The 25,051-nt window shown below is 42.6% G+C and overlaps 1 protein-coding gene across 6 annotated transcripts in view; it reads right to left on the bottom strand.

Moving 5' to 3' along the window:
* Window positions 1-3,164: 3,164 nt before the first annotated feature.
* CAB39L (calcium binding protein 39 like) overlaps window positions 3,165-25,051 on the bottom strand; it is a 68,125-nt gene continuing 46,238 nt past the window's right edge. For all 6 annotated transcript variants that reach the window (XM_055701845.1, XM_055701843.1, XM_027815864.2 and 3 more), the window contains 6 exons: window positions 24,894-25,012; window positions 18,658-18,826; window positions 15,066-15,125; window positions 13,438-13,503; window positions 12,616-12,759; window positions 3,165-5,062 (listed from right to left, as the gene is read on the bottom strand). In XM_055701845.1, coding sequence (XP_055557820.1) covers window positions 4,883-5,062; window positions 12,616-12,759; window positions 13,438-13,503; window positions 15,066-15,125; window positions 18,658-18,826; window positions 24,894-25,012 — 738 coding nt within the window. In that variant the 3' untranslated portion in view covers window positions 3,165-4,882. The remainder of the gene's footprint in view (window positions 5,063-12,615; window positions 12,760-13,437; window positions 13,504-15,065; window positions 15,126-18,657; window positions 18,827-24,893; window positions 25,013-25,051) is intronic.

The following is a 25,051-nucleotide window of genomic DNA, read 5'->3' as shown; positions in this document are numbered from 1 at the left end:
GTTGGTTGATTGTTTTTCCTCCTTTCACATTCCTGGAAAGAAGAGCCAGCTCGAGGCAGGCACTGTGGAACAGAACCATGAGTCAAGAGGGCTGGGCTCGCTGCCTGCCTCTCCCTGGGGCTCTTGAGGGAGCTGGGCCAAGTCACAGCCTTGTGAGATGCTTGGCTTACAGCTGAACCACACAGCCAAAACTGCTGACCTTGCCCTGGGTTTTTCCTTAGCCTGGTCCCATGTTGCCTGCCCAGCACCAACCGTGCTCAGAGCTGGCTTGGACTGCTGCTACCTTGTGGCTCCACACACCGCAGGCTGAGGGACTGGAGCCTTTGTTGGAGGCAAGGCTCCTCTTCAGCGTGGGCTGGGGTGGCAGGGACTTCAACTTCTTCTCTTCCCCAGGCCACAGCAGCTCGGAGCAGCAGGATTGCCTCTATCCCTCTGGGGCCGGACGTCCCACTAGAGGCTGGGGGACACCTCACGCCCGGTCTTAACAGCTTGTGCTGCTCCACTTGGTGCATGTGTATGGAGTGCATGTGCAGCGGGCCTGATCAAGTAACTCCATAGCTCACTGCGTTTGTCACTCAGTGGGACAGGAGTGCTGGATTTGCTCTGAACAGGTAGAAAGACTGGCTGAGCTCTCTGTTAAGGTGCTGGCTGGAAGAAAGAACTTGTCTGTTCATGAGGCTGGGCCTGCGTTTACACCAAAAACTGATATATACCAGCAGCTCTGGGACTTGGGCTCCAGCAGTGAAGGTCCTTAGGAGCCTGCACTCATCACTGGGCATCAGTGAGTGCTGGGTGTCTCCTACTCAGGCCCCAGCAGCACTGCAGCCCAGCAGAATTTCCACTACCTATCTGCTCTGACGGGAAAGCAACTGGCCATTTCAAGTCCATCAGCACAGGAGCGATAAAACAGACTTTCACTGCTTGGCAGTAAATGCAACAAATCTTTATGTTCTACATAATCCCTCAGTAGCTCGATGCTGTTCAGCTGCAGGCAGTGTGTACAGGTCCAGTGGGTGATGCTCAAGGCAAGTGCAGTGTGAGCTCCACACAAGTAAAGTGGCAGGTGCCAAAATGCAAGTCCAAAACTGGTGGAAGGCCATGATAACCTATATATTTATGCAAGAGTGCTTAGTCAAGAAGGGGGGAGAGCCAGGTACAGTTCCCTTTCATGTCACAGAGACCAAAACCCGTATCATATTCCCTCTGCCTCGTAACAGACTTCACTGCCAGGCATAAGGTGTTCTGCAGAAGGCCAAAACACTGAAGTGCTTCCACTTCAAACAGAGAAGTGAAGCATTTGTTGGTCCAGAGAAAAAGCCTCTCTACTGACCAAACATCACTGTGCCCTTTGGAAAGAGGCCTGGGTTCTCTTAGCCCTGCTCCGATTTCATAGACAGGAGCAAAGCATGCACTAGAGAGCAAATGAGATCCCTTTCTCCTCTCCCTCATGTGAATGCTTTTATCATTAGATTATAAGGTCCAAGTCATTCTTTCCTTCTGATCTGACCTTGTCCCCGGAGCACGCAGATTAAAAGGCTCAAGCAGTCTCAACACCCACATTTTTTGAAGGCCACAGTCTTGCATCCTCCCCCTGGGTTCACACCTGCTGGCGTGCATGCTGTTACAGACAGGGGAGACTGTTGCTGCTTCCAACCAGTTTTTTCTGATTTCAGCACAAGCTGCCCAAATCCCAGCACAGAAGCTTATGGTTCAAAGATCCCTGGCACTCTGCTGTATCAAATAAGGTTTTATGTGCAGGATCATACATCGCATGTTGGCAAAGATTTAGTCGTATGAGCCAAACCCCCCTGAATGCTGGGTGGGGATTGGAATGGAGAGGCTGCAGCCCAAGCATCCTCCAGCTTCTTTCTCGCTCCAGACTACAATCTTCTTTCCTGTCCTCACTCTGATGAACTGTGTCTTGCAGTCACACAGCTCCCCCTGATCCTAATTTTGGAGAAATTGTGAGTTCCTGGTGGGAGCAGTCACTTAGGCAGAAGAAGCGCCTTGACTGAATGCAAAGGAAATCCGGAGTTCTATTGAGTTGTTTCAAAGTTGTACTAGAACAGACCTCATTTTCATTTAAACAGGGAGGTGTCCCCACCCACTGTGAAAAATTATGGCGCTTAATTTCACCTTCACTGCTTCTTTTACTGTCTCATCTTTAAAACTGCTGAACAAGTTGAGCTTGGGGAAGACTCAGTTACTTTGATGTGCATTGGCAGTATCAAGACCAGCTTCTTGTATGATAAGCTGCAAGGGGCCTGGCACATGTCATTTTATTGTAAGACCACTCCCTCCCCCCCCGCAGACACACATGCACAGAGACCCTGTTTTTTACAAACCTTCCTTACTACTTACTTGTGTGCTCTGACGACTGCTTGCGCTGGAGAAGGCTGCCTTTGCAGGGATGGGGGCCATTGCCCTGCTCCCTGTTGGCCTGCCACATCTCTGCCCAAGCATTTGGGGTGTTTGTTGGAACCTCGCTCCTAGTATTATAGCCAGGTTCTGATGTCTTCAAGTGCCCTTCTGTGTCCAGACCACGCAGATGAGAGCAGCTCACAGCGCTGACCACCCCCACAGATGCGCTGGGCACCTCTACATGGGTTACACTCACACTGTTAAGGACGGCGTTACCCAGTGATACACCATTAGATACTTTTTTCCGAGCATGGGCGGGAAGCCCAGTGTTCTCATGTGACTAGAGGCTGAGGCAATGGACATGTGTCTCTTCCTTAATCCAGCCCTGGAGACCAGCCCCACCCCAGGAGCTCAGAGCACAGCCAAGCACCCTTCAGTTTCAGGCTCCAGATCTGGGAGGATCAGACTTGCATTACTAGCTCTGAGGACTGCGATGCTGGAGACTTTATCGACTGGGTCCTTTATCAGCCCACAAGCTACCACTGGTACTAAGACCTGCCCCCGGAGCTGGGGGGTGAAGATTGCAGCCAGGCTAAGCTGGACTGCCACCTGAGTTGCCAGGCCCCCTGCCAGACAGGGCTGCAGATGCGATGCTTGCAGAGCATGTTAGCTGTGACGGTAGTGCTCCTCTCTCTCTTTCCATCTGCTAAAACCAATTGGCAAAGGAGAGAAAGAATTTAGCACTGCACAGAGTCTGGCTATCCAGAAAGGCAAGAAGGGAAAAAACAGATATAAATAAAGGGTCATCAGTAATCATGCTTTTAATAACTTGTAAATATTTTTTTTTATTCCAGGCAACTAAGATGTACATTTGTTGTGTATATCTGACATCTGAAAAAAAACCCCACCCTATGAGTCCACAATCTGTTCCATTTAATCTTTTTTCTAAAGCACATAAATTAAAGTATCAGTCACCCCAATATACAACAGTTTAATGAAGGAAAAGGTCTTGTTCTGTTTTTACAGTTCAGTGTCATCTTTTCATCTGAAGCATTAGCTAGAGTTTTAGCTAGATAACTGTCTTACAACAAATAGAAAAACTCAGAACATAGGCTGTCCAGAAAAATTCAAGAAATTTCCACTCCCTGCTTTCAAACTCCACTTCCTAATAAAGCATCAGAGTAACATTTTCATTTCCTGCTGGAAAACTAAAGACCCCAAAAACTTTTCAAACACACCTGGGAAACACTGTTTGGACCACAGAGCTTATTAAACTTAAAACATTAACAGTGCAATGATTTCCCTTTCTACAACTTCAATGCAGAACCTGAATTCACATTGGGATGAACAAGGACAGAGAGCACCAGGCTACAAGTAGCCTTTGGTGCCTGGGGCTGCTACATACCTTCCCACACTTGGTTAAGCTACCCAATAAATGCCCTCAGCTTTGAGAGCACCTGCAGACTCGGGGACCTCAGGCCGCTCAGAAGTTTGGGCTGAGGCCTTTTCAGCACCCCCTTGCTGAACTCAGCTCAACCCTGCCTTGCACAGCTGGGATTTGAATCTGGATGGGAAGATGCTGAGGACCCTCCTCTCACACTGGTGCTGGGGCTCAGCGCTTGGTGCAGTTCAGCCGCATAGCTCTGGCCACCACCTAATATTATTCCCACTGAAACTGGGGACAGAATTCTTGCTGATCTTAGTAGGTGCAGGACCACTCAACGAGGAATACAGCACAGGCCTTGATGGAGCGGAGTTGCTTTTACCTTCTTCCCATTACGGGGTACATGGTCATCACGTACCAGGGGCTGTTCCTCATCAGGCTGCTTGGGAGCTGGTGGGAACAGCCTGTGCTGTAGCCCAAGGTAGGGCTACATGTATGGGAAAATGGGAGGCAGGCTAAAACAGCTCATCTGGCTGATGTCTTCATCCATTCCCTAGCACTGAACAGAAAACCTCTGATCTAGGGGAAAAGAGAACTTAAAGATGAAGGAACACAAAAATAAAGCAAAAACGTGACCTTTACTGCTTTTTCATCTCCCACTGCTTTGACTACAGAACCTGATCTATAAGTGCAGCTAACTCCAGAGACAAAAGTACTCTTTCACAGTCTTGTGTGTGTGCAGCACTAGAACAAAGTCACAATTATAGGTGCAAAGGAACGTTACACTCCTCAGAAACCTACTCCGTGCACTCACCAACAGCTTGAATTTGCTGATAAAGTTAAGCAAAGAGGTTCATTCTTCTTGAGCACAAACGAAAACCTGTCAAATCAGCTTCTATTACAGAGATTCTAAACTGACATAAATAATTATAGTCTTGATTAAAAATAATATATTATTCTAGATTTTTGGTTTTTTAGTTTTCATGTAAAACCCCTATACTCTTGACATCTAGGAAAAAGACAAAATAAAAACCAGGCACTTGCTGTGCCTTCTCAAGCACTACTGTGGCGTTTAAGGGACACAGAGGAACTTAACAAATGATATTAATGCCTACAGTGGAAAATGAGAGGAGTTCTTCATGCCGTTGGCTTTTTCAAGTCTCGGATTTGCTTAATCAGGTAGTTCTTCTCATCAGTGAATTGTTCGTCATCTGTCCTCTCTTTCTGGAAATTGCTCAGAAACTCAATTAGCTTGGGTTGGTTTTTCAACAGGATCTCCACAATAGGCTGTGTTTTGTTTGGACTGGCCACAAAAACCTAACATGCAAAGAAAACCAGACACGGGGAGGGGGGAAGAGAGAGAGAGAGAGAGGGAGAGAGAGAGAGAGAGAGAGAGAGGAACGTCAGTCACAACATCCCCTTAAGTTATTTTCTGACAAGTCAGCTGCAGTCTGGCAGGCTGATACTCTGCTGCTACACACCTTGTCCCAAGGCAGAGAGAGACGAGTTACAAACATGTTGGTTCAACAGCAAATTGAGGCAAAGCTACGCCTATGTGTGTGGTATCACTTCCCTTTAATTTTGTTCTTTGTTGATAAAAGTCTTTGATTGTAAACCCAGCTGTTGAGAGCAAGCTATCATTCTCAGCCTCTTCCATGTGCAAGACTTAAATACACAGAAATTATCAGGAGAATGGAAAAGCTTTGTGTCAGTATTGATATCATTTCCATACTAAACCAGGCCTAAAATTAGACTTGCCAGCTTTGTTCTGGTTTGGAAAAATATGTCAGAGTCTCCACTTCCTTCTGCCTAATCCATCCATGGGAGTATGGAAATTTCCAGCAGCGGGAGCACCATGGTGTGCCCAGCATCTTTGCTGCCTTTGCCAAGCAGAGGAGGGTGGCAGCGCAGGGAGGTGACGTGAAACTGATACTCATCTGGCACAGCCAGCCCAGCACTGTGGGCTTACTGGTCTGAAATAGTATTTTTTAAAGATAAAACTAGCCATGCTCCAGTTTTTCCTCCTATGATGCCTAAAGCTGCAGAGTTTTCCATCTCTGAACATGACCCCTGACACTGCAACACTGTTTCTTTAACATTTTCTCTACCCTATGTGCTGGCTGACAGGAAACTTATTAAGGCTGGTTGTAAAGGCCATTGGTGACAAGCTCTTCCCAGGAACCCATGTAGGCTCTGTGGATGTCAGTCGGGAGGGGCAGATGGGACCGGGGGCTGGCAGTAGGAGCAGATGCACAGCACAACCCTGGCCAGCCCAGGAGGAGCTCCCACATCTGGCTCCAACCGAGGTTGCCATGGCTGGTCAACAAAACACCACCCCAGTGCTTGTGCAACGACATAAATAACTTGAGTTATTCTCTACCCAATGAGAAGAAATTAAGGATGGACAGAACTGGAAAACATCCAGTTTCCCTCCAAGCCTGTCCAAACCAGAACAAAAACAAACATCTGCTGACAGTACAGAATGGCATGTTGTCCAGCCGAGCACAGGCAGCACCACCACTCACCCAGCCCCAGAGCTGCTGGGTCCAGACCTGAGGCTCTCTTCTGCAGGTTCATTTATCCCTGCTGAGATCTGCCCACATGAAAACCTGGGCCACATCCAGCTGTGCATGGAGGCATTGTGTTACATGATGGGAACACACACACACACACACACATAGTCCTGGAGGGCTGCGTTACAGCCCCTTGCCCCCAGGAACACCACCTGGTAAAGCCTGGGACAGGATTCAGACTGGACCCACCATTAGGCTTCATACTCACCAATCAGGGGATGTTACAAGTGGTGTGGAAAATGCCACATGTGGGGAATATATGGAAGGAATGGGGCTCAGCACACATCAACAGTGCCACACTAAGTACTTCTGCCCAGACAGGGAGGTAATACTATTTTTTTACTCCATAAAGGTGAGGCAAAGCATCTACTCAGACCCTTGCATCCTGATGCCGTAAGAGCCCTAATCCCTGCCTGTGCTTTTGTCTCCTCTGGATCCCTCCCCCCTCCAGCTGCTCCTAGGAGTCCCTGCTTCAAGGTACTTTTCCTTCTGCTCTGGGGAAAGAGCTGCAGCCTCTGCCATGCTGGGTGAACACTCCCAGGCCCCAAGGCTTTTTAAAGTTTTCCTTGATCTAATGGCCAGGCCATGGTCCCTGTGACAGTATATCATCTACAGTTATTAACACTGTCTTTGCACAGGCTTCCACATCACCTTTCTCTGATTACCCTGAGCTATAATCTCAAATAATGTTTTTTTATGCCTACTTGCCACATAAAACTTCTCAACAGTAGCATCAACAGCCCCAGCTCCCAAGGAACCCTTCAGAGCAGCCACTCTAAAATTAACAGCTTTCCCGCACAATGTTTCAAGCACTTGAATTGCAACATCTTACCAGGGACGCATGTATCAGTGGGTCGGACAGCCAGCTCACAGCTTTCACTATACACGATGGACTGTCAACAGCTGATTGTTCTGCTGCTGCCTGCAGCATCTGAAAGCAATAACCCCTCCTTTGCAAACAAAGATATGCTACTATTGATGGATTGGCTCCCCTTAGACTAGGAAATAAAGGATTTGGGGATGTAAATTACTAATGAACATACTTTACAGCTTTCTAGTCTGTGCCTTATCTAGGGAACACAAATCTTGAAAGCTTGTGGGTATAAATGTTTGGCTCTGGCTGAGGCTGTGGCAGTTTATGCTCTCAGCTCGAGCAGCCCCATGATGCAGCTCCCCATATGCTGACCTACAGCATGTCATCACATTGGTGGAGGCCGGATGCTTCCAGGATTTAGACTGTGATAAGTCCCCAGTCATCAGAACAAGCTTCTTTTGAGAAAAGCATTATGTAAGCTTATGGAGAGGGACGAGCAAAGTAACCACTACAGACCTTTTTTAAAGGTTTTTGATTTTGGAGATCAGTCCCCCCTTTGTGACCAGAAGAAAACCATCAAGTACGCTGGCAGGACACAAATTTTCAGAAATAATCTGATTAAAATGCAAATGGAATCCTTTAAAGAAGGCCTGACCTTGAAGTGCTGAACACCTTCCTTCAATGAATATTAGGCACCCTTATAAAGATAGGTGAAGGCTGACTCTCAAAATGAAGAAATCTAAATCATTCTTCTTGTAAAAGCTATCTGGTCATCAAACAGAACTGGAAGGTTTTAGTGGCAAACCTAGTAAACACTAACATTTCGTATTGGCCTACAACTTGTATTACCATAGCAAATAATTAAAGAACTTGGTTTAATAGAAGACATCACATCCTGTTTATCTTCCTGCTCAATTATTTATAAATGATAATCTACCCCTTGCAAAACCGTCAAATTGACATTCAAACAAAAATTATCCTGACTGCCAGTCTTGCTCAGTGTCAACAGGGACTCATAAAGACAGAATGTTAAAGGACCAGAAAATTCCTGAAATGTTATTCAATACTTCGGCTAAGCAAACAACATCAATTCTGCCAGTATCAACTAATCAGCTTCACAAAGCCCAGGATTAGGACCACCAAGAGACTTTACTTTTAAAAGACCCCCCCTCATTCAGAACTCCGTATTGTCATAGCCGACAAGATGCTATCTAGAACATTCCTACTAAAATTAAACTTAACTGAAGCTAAAACACTTCACAGAGAGCTTTATTTCATGTATGGTTTTATTATGAAAGGTTGCATGTTCTAGAGCACTTAATTTAGACAGATGAGAGAGAGAGACCCAAAATAAAGAGAGTACTCATATTAAAATTCCAACTCTAAAAATAGCTGTTTCAGCTCAGTTCCATTTTGTGGATATTTGAAAAAGGCCTGCAATTAAAATCAACTCTGAAGCTTCAAAAGTTGTCCAAAGCGTAACTGTTGCTCTCTTCTCCATTAAAGTCATACACTGTATTTCTTCAAACAAATACCAAAATCACTTGATTAGAGAATCTGACCTTGTTTCCTTACAATAAATAACCAGGCATCACCACCCGCTAGGACTACAGCACAGCAAAAGTGATTACAGAGGTTGGATACTCTGTATTGGATATTTTAAGATTTATTCTGGTGTCATGCACAATCTTACCGTGTCAGGAAACTGCACACATAAGCGCCTTATAGGTCCATGTTGCTTATAGCATAATGCTTTGCGTAACACTTCTTGGCCTTTAAACTCTCCAGCTTTAAAATCTAAAGTAATTTAATTAATTAAAAAGCTATTTATTTATTGTTAATTTATTTTATAAATTATAAGTTAAGAATTATTAAATTTTATTAATTTAATTAGATTGATTAACTAAATAATTAATTTTGGAATTACTAAAATAAAAAGATAAAATTTAAAATTTAAAGGGCAAGTGGAGACTTGCCCTTTAAAATCTCCAGACAGAGAGGATGCATCCCCACAAATGCGGTTTCAGCTTTGTACCAAGAGGAAACTGTCAGTATAGTCAAATTACATGAGACCATTTGCAGAGCAAGCTGCAGGAGGTAGTTCTGTAATGTGCATGAAAGAGAATGGAAAAATGAAACTAAGGTCACAAACACAGTGTACTCATTCTATTTTTAGATTTAAACAGTAAAATGTATCTTGCTAAATTTCTGCTTAAGAACAAGAAAGTTGCATAATCCAAATTTAACCAATTCAGGGTGTTTTCCTCAAAAAAAAATCTGATTTTTTTATATGGAAACCAAAAGAGCTTGTTATTAGCCAATAACACGTAAATGTGTAAGGTCAAAGGAATACCTGCACCATGTTCACATACATCTGAAAGATTTGGTCTCCCCCACAGGAGAACTCAAAGCAAGCTCCGCTACTAAGTGTCACAAATCTGTCACAGGAGCTGGAGACCCCTTCCCACTATTTGGTCCTCAAAGTGTGCATGCCCAGGACTGAGACACCTCCACTGAAATCCACACAGAGAAGAACCAGCAACCTGTGAACCTACAAATCTAGGTGACCCCGTTGGATTATTTATGGAGGAGGAGGAGGAAAGCGCTGACCTGTGTCAGCTTTTCCTGATGATTAAATACTGGCTAACTCTCATGCACACATTGTCTGGGACATCCAGTTTTACAAAGCAGCCACAGGACTTTAGGATGGTGCCACAAGGCAGAAGCTCCATTTCGCTCAGGCAAGAAGAAGAGAAGGAGCTGGAGCTAGGAGAAAGATCAAGCAACTCCTCAAATAGAGGATGGAAGGAAACACTCCATGTGGGTGCTCTGTTTTCAATTTCCCACCCAAAGCATCCTGGATGAGTGAAATGTTCTCAGAGCTTTAAGGGGTACTGTCGTTTTCAGCCATGGTGTGCTACTGCAAAATATTTTTGCACTAGAGGTGCTTACCATTTTCATCTCTAGTGTTTCATCTCTATCATTCTAATTATCTAGTCTAGATTCTAGTGTTGAATCTTCAATAATCAAAAATGGCTGCAGGGAAGTAAGAGTCACAGGCTTTTTTGGGGGTCAGCTGGGGCATGGGAGTGTTGGAATCTGAATGCTTGCAAAACAAGCACTTTTTCATTTCCACTGTGTCTAACTGGTGAAACATCTAAATCAGGTAATTTAAACCCAAATCTTTTGGCAGCTCAGACAGAGCCCCAAGTATCCACTTCTCAGCAGACCTTTGATTTCAAATCACTGTGGTCAGTCTACTGTAATTTCAACCAGGACTGCACAGGTGTTTTGCAAGCATAGTTTAAAAATGCAGGCACAGTTTGAAATTTATGAGATTAAAAGCAGCCGGCAAGATTCCTCTCCCAGTTACATTAGCACGGAATTATTACAGCTGACAAGAGAACCAGGCTGAGGGACACCAACCCAGAAACAGGAGACAGGGACGCTGCAGAACCAGGCACAACCAGTCAGTAGTATTTTCGCCCATTCTCTTAAATATTTAAGGATTTCCTTTGGTATTTCTCAAGAAATTAGAATTCAATTTAAGAAGTGAAATCGGAAAACAATCTTCTCTGACCCACTCCACAAAGCTAACTCACAATGCAATTGTCTCTGCCCACAGGGAAGCTAAATGCTTCTACATCCAGCTAACCCAGATCCTCAGTGAGGACCTAAAGGGGAAGCTCTGCTGCACTTCTAGAGTTACTCTAGTGTGCTGCTGTGGTTATAAATGAGCAATTTCCAGCTGATCAGGTTCTGCTCTGGGTCTGCAATTTCCCCAAAACGATCACTATGCATATGAGGTAGCATGAGGAATGCCATGGCACCTCTTAAATGCTGCTGACTGGTACCACTGGAAAAAAACAACAGCGTCCCATGCAAGTTAGTACCTGAGGACAGAGTCTGGCCCTTTGAACTGAAGAGACAGAATGTTACCCCCACACCCTGTTTTGCTGGGCACCCCAAGGCCTCAACATTATGTCCACGTGGTAGCAATTGCAAGTGGTCAAGCAAGGCTGAGCCTACAATATCTCCACTCTTAACTGGGAACGGGACACAAAGTACTGGAAAAGGAAAGGAAGGGAGGAATGGGAAGGCAGAATGGGAGCGACAGCAATGCATGACATGGTTGCACACTGGAATCCTTTCAAGTTATTCCAAATCCTTTCAAATGTCCCTTAAAATAAATGAAATCAGCTGTTGCCAAGGCCTGGGCAATGCCTATCATTAATTCAGGAACAGCAACTCATGTGTTTCATACACAAAAATCTGGCATTTATTCAGAGCAGCTAAGAGAGCCAGTCTTCTGATCCCTTCCCTCCACAGACATCTCAAAGGCTGCAAGTGTTGGGAGCTTGACTGCTCGCTTATCTTGTAGCCACATGCCTCCTGATAAGGAGGAGGAGTACAAGTTACTTACAGTGGTTCAGCTGACTACAGAGGAAGTCAGCAAGAGAGCAGCTTACCAAGCTACTTATTTCAGGAAGGGATTTTTTTTTTTTTTTAATCCTTCTTGAAGGTTTGGGGTTTTTTTGAAACAAAAAGCTTTTTGGAGAAACTACACATCCTCTAAGCCTCCACACTGAAGATCTGAAAGCTTTTTTCCAAATTAGAAATGGCAGAAGTACAAAGCTCAACAAGTCACCCTGAATTTGTGGAGGGTGATGTAACTTTTTTCCAGTTGCATGCCTTTTGGTGTGATCTGGTATCTTTCTTAACCATCTTGGGGAAGGATATCCTTACAGGCTCAATGTTCCTCTTCTGAAAACCATTAACTCTATTTACATAGTTTGAAACTAATGTGTTCATTCCCAACTAAAGGCAGTTTTACATAATAACAATCCCTCTGTCCCAGAGCAAAGAACTTTTTTGATAGCAAAATGGTAAACTTTTCACTTATTAACATTAGTCATCATGGAAAATGGGACACTGGCTGGGTCTGGTAATTGTTTAAGACTGCATTAATGATCACTGCAAAAGGACGGATTAAGTTTATTTCAAGATCAGATTTACCAAACCTTTTTAATGCTTTTAAAAGCAAATTGTGTTTGCACTGATGCACAGTGCCAGCACCATCTACTTTTAGTCTTAATGTAGAGTTTTAAGACTTTTTTTTTTTTCATCTCTTTACCCAGAATCACATGGTAAAATGACCTAAGAGTTTGGGGAAGGTACCCTGGATACTGCCTAGAAGCTGTGTATTTTGTTACCTGTAGCATCCGCCTCATTGCTACTTGACTGACTACCCTCAGCCCAAGCCAAAATGATGATGCTTTAGATCTCACCTGAAGGAAGACAAATAGAATTCAGAGGCTGATTGATAGAAAAGTTTTCAATTAAGACATCCTCTAATGCTGGAAGTGACTGTAGTAAACCCCAACCTTGGCCTTAGTTTTCTGGGCTTTTTCTTGCCCACCTTGAAAGACATTTTTATGAGAAGAAGAGAGAGTTTGCCACCTCTACAGTTCATACTAGCTCACCTTGAACACGTGGAATGCTTCAAACTGAATGTTGGGGCTTTTATCTCGCAGCAAGTTCATCATCAGCTTCAGATTTTCTGGTTTGCTTATGTATTTTGTCATGATGGCAAAGTTGTGTCGGTCCAGAATCAATTCACCCAGCAGCTACAGGCACAATAACAAACAAACCCAGTTTTTTCAGTTTACCACAAGATTTTTGAATGCAAAGAAAGCAGCAACATAATTTAATGCTTGCCTAAGAGGTTTCAGTGTCACTACCTTTAAAAAAAGGTAACTAGACTTGTTATCATGCAGTCAGTTACTTTATGCCCAGTAATGCTCATCTTCTAAATACTACAGAGAGGGATCCCACATATGGGCTGGGTGTAATAGGAGCTGGTGTGAGTCATTTAGGACAGAAGCAAGTGCAGTTCTTCTGTCCCACAAAGACACCTTCATTTTATTTGGATGTCACATTAACACACCTATCCAGTCCCATCTACAGGTCATGTCAGACTTGGTGCTGTAGTGGCAAGCAGCACCAGACAAACCGAGACTATCACATTACTCTCAAGTTCATTTTAATCTACGTTCTGAACCAAAGTACAGATTTGCGGTCAGAGGAAAATGATAGTGTTTGTTTCATAGAGACAGCCCAGTGCTTCACCAGAGATCCAGGAAAGAAAAGACACAGTGAGCTCTTGTGCGTTGTAAGAAGAGCATCCCAAGCACTTATTTCTTTTTTGTTAGAAAGTACGTGTCTGCTTCATTGCCACACATGCCTCTTGATATTCTGCACAATGTGGAGTTCAAATGTAGAAGAGAAGTGCCGAGAGACTTTACCTTCAGAGACTGTCTCTTTGTTACATAATTCTCAGAATGAAGGAGCTTTTCATAATCCTCAAAGATCTAGAGCAACAAGAAAACAAAAATGCATCCAATTCATGTCCATCCTTCTACGTCCTGGTCCTTACCACCCCAGAGGAGCAGCAGAGGCCACAGCAGTGCCACCCTCTAACCCTTCACTGCAATGCCAGGCCCAGCTCACGGCCCGTTTTCCTTGGCTGGTTACCATGCAGTGAATTAATGCCCAGGAAGACTCCTCTTCAGAAGACTGCAGAGGGGAATACCACATATGGACGGGACATAGCAGGAGCTGGTGTGAGCCAACTAGGACAGAAGTAAGCCAGTGCCTGTGCAGCCTTCTCTTACGGGAGGGTGGATCTGCCGCCAGGACACGTGGGTCCAGCACGTGACATCGACTCACTCGTATCTCACGGTCATGACTCGCTGTGCAATTTCATGCAATACCCCAAACTGGTGACGGTGCACCCCATACTGGCATATATCAAAAGCTCCTTTTGTGAGGTGCCACCTCACCTGCCTTCAGCACCCTCGCTTGTTAAAGTTGTTTGCCCAGCGAGGGTCACTAGGAGCCGAGCACAGGCTGGCTTTTGCAGGATCGGGCCAAGGGAACCTTGTAGTTAAAGGAGACTGAGCAAGAAGGCTATGGGCAGACCATCTACCAAACTAGCAAAAAAACCCAACACTGCTATCCATGAATCACCTAAAAAAATGCTCACTTCCAGAATTCATACTTCAAAAATTTAAATATTAAATAAATGTAGCATGAGGACTGTTCCTGTGCAGTACTTCAGTATTAAAAGAAAAGATTAGCAGAGACACTAATTTTGCTCCAGTTAAGCTGCATTTGTGACCCAGTAATAATAAGCCTGATCTTTATTTAACCATCTTGGTAACTACAATAAAAGAAATAGTCTTTGGCCTTTTTACTTTGGCAATGAAATAAAGAATACCTCAGGTGACATGAGAACATAACCTGTGGACTAATAGGGATCATGGAATTAGACTAATTTCAGTTGATTCCAATGGATTTTTTGACCCACATTTGGTTCAAAACTGAGCCAAAAAATCAAAGTGAAAAATGGCAGCTAACCAAGGATCTAATTGCCTTAGCGTGGTAAGAGGTATACTCACACCTCAGTCCCCCAGTCAGGTACATGAGATTTCCTGTAATGCTAAAATTTCATCTAGTAACTCTTCCCCTCTGTCCCAAAGTATTATATATGGGCCATTTCAGGTCTATCAGTGCTGGAATACCATAAAACTGTTTAAAAAATGTGCACTCTGTTTCCCCACAATCTATTTACATACAAAGTCTGCAGTTCCACTCACATACGAGATACAATGCACACAGAGAGGAACAGAACTTGCTTTTAAACTAGGAGTTCTCCTGACACCTTGGCACGTATCCCCAGGTGTGTGCAGAGGGGGTACCTGTACTTCAAATGCCTTGTGGGGATTCTACTTTAGTAAAAGCAATGCCTAGTTGTGCAGTCCTGTGTGATCATTTTATGTGGAGGATGAAATCCTCTGCTATCGAAAGTGCACTTTTCCCAGCTAAGCACAAACAAATTAAAAAAAATATATATTCTAGCGTTTATACTTACCACATCATAATTTTGTTCCAGAAATTCTGCTACCAACAATTTGTGTCGTGTTAACAGGTCCTGGAGAAGAAGAGAAAAAGGTTACCTGAGAAAGTGTGCTTATTTGATTGTCCCATGATTCTCAAATGCATTTGAGTATTTTTTTGACCAGGCCATCTTTTAGAAGGTATTTACAACATTATTTCTATAGATAGAAAGCATTTAAAAACAATGCTGCATTGTGTGTTTAGTAGGATTTTAAGGAGAACTCAGTTAATGCTAACAGAATCGATACAAAACTATTCTAATACTCCTTATATTCCTTTTCCCTCCCACTTTTTTTCATGGTTAGTGGTCATAGTGCACAGTACTTACAATAAACTGGGGTAGGGGAAAGGAAGAAAGGAAATTAACCCTTTATGGAGGAATCAACTGTGGTCACAAAGCCAAATGTGGTTTACCTGCTACCCCACAGCTGGAAATGATGCTAAGCTCGATCAACTGCTATGGCTCATCTCCAAGAATACAACAAGGAAGACTCAAATTCAACCACTGTATATATACATTTATTTATTTATTTATTTAAAGCTTGAAAGTTAGGCACCAATCTAAGCTAGCCATCCAGGCTCCCTCCACAGCCACTCCCTCCCCAGAAAGGGGTCTCAGGTAGGAGGGATGAATCCCTTCTCAGCTCTTTTTCTGCCCAAGGTGGGCTCAGGGACAGAAGCAGTAGCAGACCTTCTAGAATGCCAGCTGGGATGCCTCCTATGCTAAAAGGCCAACTAATTCAAAGTTAAATTAAAGCAACCTCTCTCATCGAATGGGCATGCTAGAACTCAGCGACAGAAATGCAAATGTTCAGTTCCAGGAAAAATCAAGTCTCTTTACTAGATGAATAGCTATGAAATGAAGTGGGCAGTTTGAGGCATTTAAGTTTAATTTTTATCTTACTGCCTCTTTTGAAACATAACATTGATCACAATAAAAGCCTGATGAAGTCCATTCATGTTGGTATTTTTTTGGTGAATCAGATTCTGCTATCTTTTTCATTATCTTTTCCTTGGTTTTCCTACCCAGTCAGAGACTGAAGCTGATGAGTAGCTGAAGCAGATGCACAGACACATCCTCTACAGCATCACAAAGAAAAGAAATCCTTTAGATACTAATCCTTTAACTTATTTTTACCATCAGTTATAAGAGGAAAGCAGAGCGCCGTAAAATCCAGTACATATTTTTAATACATTCCTTTATTTAGCAGGATTGCCATGATAGCAGTTTAAAAGGCTGAGTGCAACAAACATGATTCACAAGCTTTTACACAGGGCACTTAGGAGGCAAGTACAACATTTTTCAATAGGGGGCACAAATGGAATATAATCCAAAATGAGTTTTTCACAGAAAATCACAAGAGAGCACGGAGCAGCAATATTATCAGGACTCTTTCCATCTGCTGCCTGTACCCTCCATAGCCAACTATATCTCCAAATACAAGCCATTTTCCTCTGCATTTTTAACAGCCCTGTTTCCTCTCTTCAGTGCACCTGGCTGAATTTAATTAAGTAGTACATCTCCAGATCATCAAAAATTCCAATACTTCTGTACTATAAATATCCTCAGACTTTAATGCACATTTAATTAAGCCCTCCTGTGGTGCATAGACTGTTCAAGGCTTTCAGCTCTGAACCAGACACCCTGGTGGCAACGCTACAAACCCAACATGGGGGCAACAGAACTGAAAACGTGAGTTCAGTAATCCAGCCAGCAAGTAATCATAGCGCTATTTTTACAGTATTAGAAATCAGGTAGCTCCATATTTCATGATTCAATTGCTTCCACATCACTACTTTCTATGCCAGCTATTCAGAGTAACAGAAATAATAGGAGATGAGACGAGCTGCTGGTTTATTTTGAGAACTGACCATGCTAAGAGGCAATTTAAAAAATAAAAATAAAAATGCAGTTTATGGACTTTCCCCCTGCATTTTAAAAGGTGAATTCTGTCCTATGTCTGAGGATGAACTCCTCATACCCCTTTCTTTCCAGTGCATGTAAGGATGTAGAATTCTATTTTTAAATCCTGCTAAAAATATACTTGGTTCACAGGGGACAGAAGTTAAGTTCCACAGATGTAGATCCACAAACATCAATCTCTTTTCTTTGGGGGAGAGCTGCAGCAGTCTGTGGTCCTTGCCACAGCTTAACTGACCCTTGTCCCCATCCTGCCTCCTGTTTGGGGTGAAGACTGTCCATCACCAACAACACATTCTGCTGTCATGCTCAAAGCAGGACCTGGGGAAAAGATGCTAATCTCTTCTGTCAAAGTAGGAACAGAGTCCAGGAGCACTTTTTCTGACCAGAGACAAATACTCTTCTGGGCACAGGGTAAAATGCCAGAGACAGAAGATTTAAATATCTGTTATGTTGCATTCTTATACAGTCCCACACTGTACTTGTCTGTGTTTCTGTACTACTTCCACTTTCATAACATTTACCGAATGAACACCATGACAGCACAACTTAAAACAATTGAAAGATGCTGCTATTGATTAATGGGTAGTTTGAATTGGTAATCCTGCTCAACTCAGTACTGAAGAATGCAACACTGCTCCAATGTGCAAATCTTTACCCCATTCAGTAGGTTAGCAAAACCAGGCCAGGTTTCAGTATGTGTTGAATCGCTGAGATGAATTCTTAACATTCCTTACAGCTATTCCTATGGTCTATCTAAATGTTTCTAATTAGCTTTGAGACAGAAGAATAAACAATGCCTTTCTATGACAGCAAGAAACAATGAGAGGAAAAAAAGAGAAAAAAAAGGAGTTATGTTTATATTTAGAAGAGTCTTTACCTGAAAGGAATTTTTCCCAGCTTTCTTAAATTATTTCTCAGAAATTAATTACCTTCCCTGTACATTAAGCTCATAGGCACCAAATTTTGCTCAAAGACTATACTAGCACCTTGTGGTAAAGAGAACGGTCGCATACAAACTCCAAGAAATCTGGCAGGCTTCACCCAACTTCATTTTTAATACAACACAGACTCTGTACAGAGTCTACGCAGTGCTTCCACCTACTTAGCTTGTAGCATTGCGGTCCTTACACTGAACCATGAGTCACAAAAGTAAGCATATGAATAAATTGTAAAATAAGCAGCGAGCATGACATTAATCCAAATCTGACTGCTGAATTCAGAAGGGACAGCAAAAATTACAAGGATTTCAAAAGTGAGTTTTAAATGATTGCTTCTATTCTGGTTGTGGTCATGATGGGTAGTGGTTTTTCTGCAGGGGAAAACAGGGAGAGAAAAAGGGTATGCATTTTACAAGAGCTGTATGTAATGTGATTAATTTGAGTTTTAAATGGTTGCATAAAAGACCTTGGGTTATCAAGATGAAGAACATTACTGAAATGTAAATCTGTATTGAATTAAAGATTCTTTGCAGACTTGACCACTGTTGTAAATCCTGTTACAATCAGACCAAGGATTAATTATGTCCTTTACTGAACAATAAAAAAGCCACCTAGTTTAAAGGCAACACAACATTTAGTGATGACTACTGATAAAGGACCATTTTTGACACAACACTATGATGCACTTTATATAAATAATTTACCTTGAATGTAGCAAAGGCATCAGAAGCTATATCAAATGTTGACATTTCCACATATTTAAAAAAGTCTCTGAACTGTTCTGAAAAAAGTATGATTTTGGCCAAGGGTTCATGCCGGATACACTCCCTCAGCATAATTCCACAGCGTAAGGCAATATTTGGGGTTTCATATCTGAAGAATGAAAAGAAACAGAAAAGATCACAACATAGAAGAACAAAGATAAACTGGCACTTTTCTAGCAACGGGGAACTTTTTAACATGGGGAATGTGTGTGCTAGAGGGGACATACACAGAGAAAGCTCCTAGCCACAGCACTGTACCCAGCTTCAGGATCCCAGCCCACAGCTAAGGTGCAGATACACAAATAAGGCTGCCAGCGTTTTCCACTGCAATCCTGTGTCTTCCCAAGCCAAAACACTCAGCCTAAGTGTGCATTACACTCATCTCCGCGGAAAGACTATGGGGAGGGCTTGATGTTTAACAGAGCTCCTTTACCCATTTAGATTTAGGAGAAAGCAAAGCCCATACAATATAACAATCTCCCTTTTCAGATTTAATTCTGAGCTCCTCAGTTTATCCAAGAAAAATATTAACATCTCATGACCATCCATCACCTCCCACTCCTCTTCTAGAGAAAGTCGCTCTAGAATATTAATGTCTAATGAGGATGGTAGAAAAAGTCTATCCAGGCAGCCTACACAGGATTAAGCTTTCTGTAGCTCTGAAGATCTTTTTGGCAGTTTAGGAGGAATTCTGCACAATCCCTCCTCTGCAGAGGCCACAATTTTGATCAGGAGACAAATATTCATTCCTCAAGTTACAACCCTGTGATGGCACACGCATTGCAATAGCCAGAAGCCAGCACGCTTCTCGATCTCGGAGAGGGAGGAAAAAGGGAGGCAATTCAGATCGTTTTCTATTTCTATAAAGTCTTGATTTCTTTAAAGCTGAAATTAATCTGAAACAAAACTGGTAGAAACACAATTTAGAGAGGGAAAAAAAAAAAAAAAGAAAAGATGAAATCCAACAGTCAGGAAAGACTTAAAATGAACTTCTTCCAGCAATTTTCAGTCATGTGAAGTGATGAAATCCAATGGAACAGAAAGCACGCTCTGTTTCAATAAGCCGGTTATACTATATCAGAACTGTGTATTATCACCCAGAGCTTATCAGCATCATTTTTCTTTGCACAATTAATTCCTATCACTAGGCCAAAAGAGAAGAAAAAAAAAAAAAAAAAGAAGAAGAAAACCACAAAATGCCATCTGTGCTGTGAGTGGGCCCTCAATTTTACCACCAGCTTGCAATTTAAAAGAATGGTAGTGTTTTGTGAGCATACCAGAGCCGCATACTTCAACCTGATGTCAACAATAGTTGGCTTAATGAAAAATGAATTACAATTCCAAACAGGCAAATGAAACTTCCCACCCTCAAGGAAATGCAGGCACTCAAGCCTCTATTTGTTTCCTTTAGGGAAACATTTGCAAGCATGAATTTATAAGTCTTGAGACAACTGAAATTCACTGATGTTTCCCGCTGAGGCATACCTCTCCTAAACTCCATTAACAGGAATACTAATTTTCAGGGGAAAAGAGGCGGAATTGCTCATAGGAGTGCAGCCAGGAAAATATTTAATAGTTAGCTGGCTGAGGAGTATTTTGGTTGGAATAAAAGCAAATTACATTGTTTCCAGCACAATAACTTTTTAAAACATAAGTATCAACAGAATCATTCTTAGTCAAATGCTCCATTATTTGGAAGTGGGTTATGGACCTCTGGCTGGTCACATCAGTGAGGGAAGCTGGTTCTGGCTCCTAGAATATGCCTGGAAGAAGTTTACAGGCTGCCCAGTCATAACCGGCATGTTCTCTGCACCCACACTTAAATGCAAAGCCACCAGGCAGGAATGACAGAAATGTCTTTCAAAATCGCTTTTAATGAGCAATTAGTGCTCTACGCTGACGTATTCCCGCAGCAGAAAAAAAAAATACTGAGTTCTTCTCTGTTAGATAAGCTTACAGCCTAAAGAAACCCCCACGTACTGACTACTGGGGGCAACCAGAATATGAAATAATGGACTTGACATATTTCAAAACGCTTATTGTGAAGGCTGAAAGAGGGAAGACTGAGGGCAGGGATGCATCTCAGTGCAAAATGAATCATACTTGCATGGCTAGTGCAGAAGATGGTACAAGGAGAGCAGGCAGGACACTAGGAAGGCATCGAGCCTGGGAGACACAGTCTTGGCAAACAGTTATATTCTGATCTGATTTTACACTAACTTCCATAGCTTGAGTTTATCCTTGGATAAACTCAAAAGGAATTCTGCAACTTCAGCCAACATACCATTAAAGCTTTAACTGCACTGCGATATGAGGAGGTCATTACAAAACAGGTCAGGGCAGTGACCGAGTACATCAGAAACAGCATGTGGCATGATATAAACTCACAAAAGACCTTAGAAATTTGTCACTTGTGAGAAACAAGTGGCACAAACTTCAAGTCCCCTACAGTCACTGTACTAGAGGGAAAAGAATTTAAATTATAAAGAACCAGAGTTATTTCTGGACTAATGCAATATGCTGACACCAAAGAAAAAAATTGGCCCAAATATATCCAGCACTCTATATATACCAAACATTGCATTCATCTGAAATCCCGCTCGTACACAAAGCCTGCACACACACACAAAATAAGATCCTATTAAAGCAAGTCCTCAGGCACCACGAAGGTCAATTAACCTACCAAAAAAAAAAAGAAAAAAAAAAAAAGAAGTAGTGAAGTATGTGCTGTATGTTTTTCTGAAGCTGAGAAGCTGGAAGGAAGTAGCCAACAAGCAAAACGAAGCCTAGAAGCTAAGAACAGTTATCTCAAGCTGGCAGTGCCGCTGGAGTATTAGGCAGGAAACACTGGGCGGGAGCCCTGATTCAGGATCCTTCCCACTCAAGAGAGCTCACGTTATGCAACGAAAAAGCAACCTTTTGTTGATGCTGTTGGGAACTGACTGTCAGGGGGCAGAGGAAATCTTGCATCCAATACAAGTGAAACAATGACAAGCCTTCACAATAGTCCTGGACTCTTTCTTTTTATACATGGCAGATATTTTTATTTTTTTTTTCATTTTCCCTCCAGATAATGTCATAAAACAAACACGGAATGGTACAAGCCAGCCAAATCCATTTTCCTTTAGGCAGATTTTGATTTCACGTATTTAATTTAGCATTAAATAACTATGAAAATGCGTCCTTAAATCATGTTTTGAAGTGGTGGTGTCTAACATGAAGCACACGTTCCACAGTCTCACAGCTGACTGCAGACAAGTGCTGCACGCTGCAAGCAATATTCAGGGCTTCAGTAACGTATTCAGTAAAGGTGCCTCCCTTTGCTGTAGACACATATTTTAAGTATCATTTTTAGACAATGTCAGCAGCAGGACACAGGCAGGTAAGGCAGCATTGCATTTGACATCATTATGCTGTTCTGCAGCAGCTGCTCAGAAACCAACAGGGCTGTCTTCTGGACTACTGCTGATGAATTCAACAGCGCTTTCTAACAAAAAACTCCAGAAATGGCAATTCTGATACAGTGCAGTGCTGTGGAGAGATAGCCAAGAAATCAAGAAATCAAGAACAGGGAGCCTGAGGACCAAACTTACATGGACACGCTGCCGCACGCAGCAGGAATCTCCAAAAAAACACATTTAAATACATCCATTGGCTCAGGTCACCTATAGTAAAATGTCTGTCAGCAGTACATATGCATAAAATTAAATCTTTACCCTTGTCTTAATATTCTTGGTTATTACAGATGCCAAAGAATACCTGGGACATGATCCAAAAATAATTTTTAGCTTTAAATAAAGCCTAGACATATGGTAGCGATAACATGCACAATGTGCAAAAACAAAATGAGTGAAAAATCAAAAAAGCAAAGACAGAGAAAAGGGAAGAAAAATATCGTATCTACGTATGAAATTGAAAGCAGTTGTACAACGTAATGACTGAGAGAACTATCATCACCATCCTGAAACTGCTGGTTTGTGGTTTATATAAATGGTGAATTTTAATGAACAAATGAAACCAAAGTCCATTTAACTAACTTACTGATTTCCTTTCTGAGGAAGCTGGTGTTTAGTAACACTAAACAAGTCAAGAGTTTCAAAATTAAACCTAAACCACAACAAATCACTAAACTTGCAAGAGCAAGACCTAGCTCAGCCCATCCACCTGCGCAGGCTCCCCACTGCCCTGCCCGCAAGGAAGGCGGCAGGTCCACATCTATCGCAGCAGCCAAGAGCCTTGCCACCACGTTCAACCACAAGCTCACAGTTCTTGAAATCCCTGGGACTGACTAGTTCTCTTGATCACTTTTTTCCCTACTCAGCTGTGTTGGAATGAGGCCAGTTTTGCAGGAAATAACTATTTTCGAGGACTCACATGGCCATCCCTCTCTTGGCAGGGGTCTGCCCCTGGGAGAAGGGGGACGCTGACTGAAGGGAATTTTACCCTTGGGGCTGCAGCCTTGTCATGCACAAACCTTAGGTGGTGCTTAAGTACTTTCCTAACTCTGGCTGTGGAGCAAATGGTAAAAATGCAGCTCTTCAACCTCAAGAGCAAAACAGACACTTAAAAAACATTTCATTCTCTTATGAGTCTTTAGTTTAAAAGGCTCACATCATGTTTTTGAATGGCTGTTACTAGTGTGACCATAAAACTACTATGAGAGTCCACTTGTTTCATACCAATTAGCTAATACATGCACTTACTTCTACATCAGTTATTTAATCCCAATCACAAATATTCTCCTTTCCTTAGGGGTGTCCTGGTTTCAGCTGGGACCAAGTTAATTTTCCTTCTTAGTAGCTAGTACAGTGCTGTGTTTTAGCTATGCTGTGAGAACAATGTTGATAACCGCACTGATGGTTTTAGTCGTTGCTGGGTAATTTTTATACTAAATCAAGGACTTTTTGGTTTCTTGGGCCCTGCCCACCAGAATGCTGGAGGGGCACAAGAGACTGGGAGAGGACACAGCCAGGTCATCTGGCCTGAACCAGCCAAAGAGGTATTCCATATCATGGGACATCATGCCTGGTACAGAAACTTGGAGGGTTGGCTGGGGGGGATCACTGCTCAGGGACTGGCTGGGCATCAGTCAGCAGAGGGTGAGCAGCTGTACTGTGCATCACTTGGGTTTTTTTCCCTTTTCCTTTGGATTTTACACTTTTCCCCCACCTTTCCATCCTTATTGTTATTACTGTTGTTCTTATATCTTTATTCTGTTTAAATTATTGATTTGTTCTTATCTCAGTCCTCGAATTTTACATTCCTTTCCAATCCTCCTCCCCACCTCTCTGGGTGGGGGGCAGTGAGCAAGTGGCTGCGTGGTGCTGGGTTGCTGGCTGGGGTTAAACCACGACAAGGGGAAAAGTAAACAAAATCCTAAAGCCAGAAGAAAACTGAGCAGACAACTGTAGACTTCAAGGGCTGGAAAAGCAAAGCTTTTCACTGAATGGAAGGTGCTTTCAGTCAAAAGTAAAGGGGACAGAAACCTCAAGTGTTTTAGGCCAACACTTGTGCACACTTGAATGCAACTGTAGTTGATGTCCACTCCACACAGTAGTCTATTCCCCCTCCTTGGCCAACTTACCTTGGAAACCATGGGGTTACAGCTGAGCACTGACTCCTTCAAAGGTTAAAAGACCCCAAAAACAATGCTGGAAGTTGTGGAGTTCATTACAGAATTAATTTAAAGTTGAAGTTCACATGTGGCTACAAGCATTGAAGAAGTCTGTCCCACAGACACAACTATTCTTTTATGCATTTTTGCTTCTCTGTTCTACCGCATAGGGGGGCAGTTTGACTCCAGTTATTTACAGACACCACTATAAGACACTCCTGCAATGCAAAAAGGTCTAAATGAAACTCGGCAGTCATCAACAATGCCACCCAAGAGTTTAGGGCAAGAACTGAAGTACACATCATGTGGGGAGCAGTCAAAAACAATCAGCACATAGTTATTCTAATGCCAGGTTTGAAGAAGAAATAATGGCCAAATAAAATAATCCAGTATAGAGTTAAGTGGAAAGTCAATATGAAAGAAACAGAATAATTAACCTGGAACACAATCTGAAAATCCTTTTTTGTTGTTGTTTTTGAAACTAAGAGTGAGAAGAGATCAACTACAATGCCAGCATGTGCCAGGTAACGCTCTTTAATAAAAATCAGATTAAAGCACCCACCCTTTTAGAAGCATGAATAGGATATGTGGATGGGCACTAATGTATTCCACAGTAGGGCTGCGTGTACCAATTTGTCTTCTCAAGATGTTGTTAAATATCTGGGAAACGTCCTTCTTGCCCTGTTAAAGAAGCAAAATATATCTTCAACTGGAAAAACA

The sequence above is a fragment of the Falco cherrug genome, chromosome 2, assembly GCF_023634085.1.
Source record: "Falco cherrug isolate bFalChe1 chromosome 2, bFalChe1.pri, whole genome shotgun sequence".
Classification (NCBI taxonomy): Eukaryota; Metazoa; Chordata; class Aves; order Falconiformes; family Falconidae; genus Falco; species Falco cherrug.
This window is presented reverse-complemented; position numbering and strand designations above follow the sequence as displayed.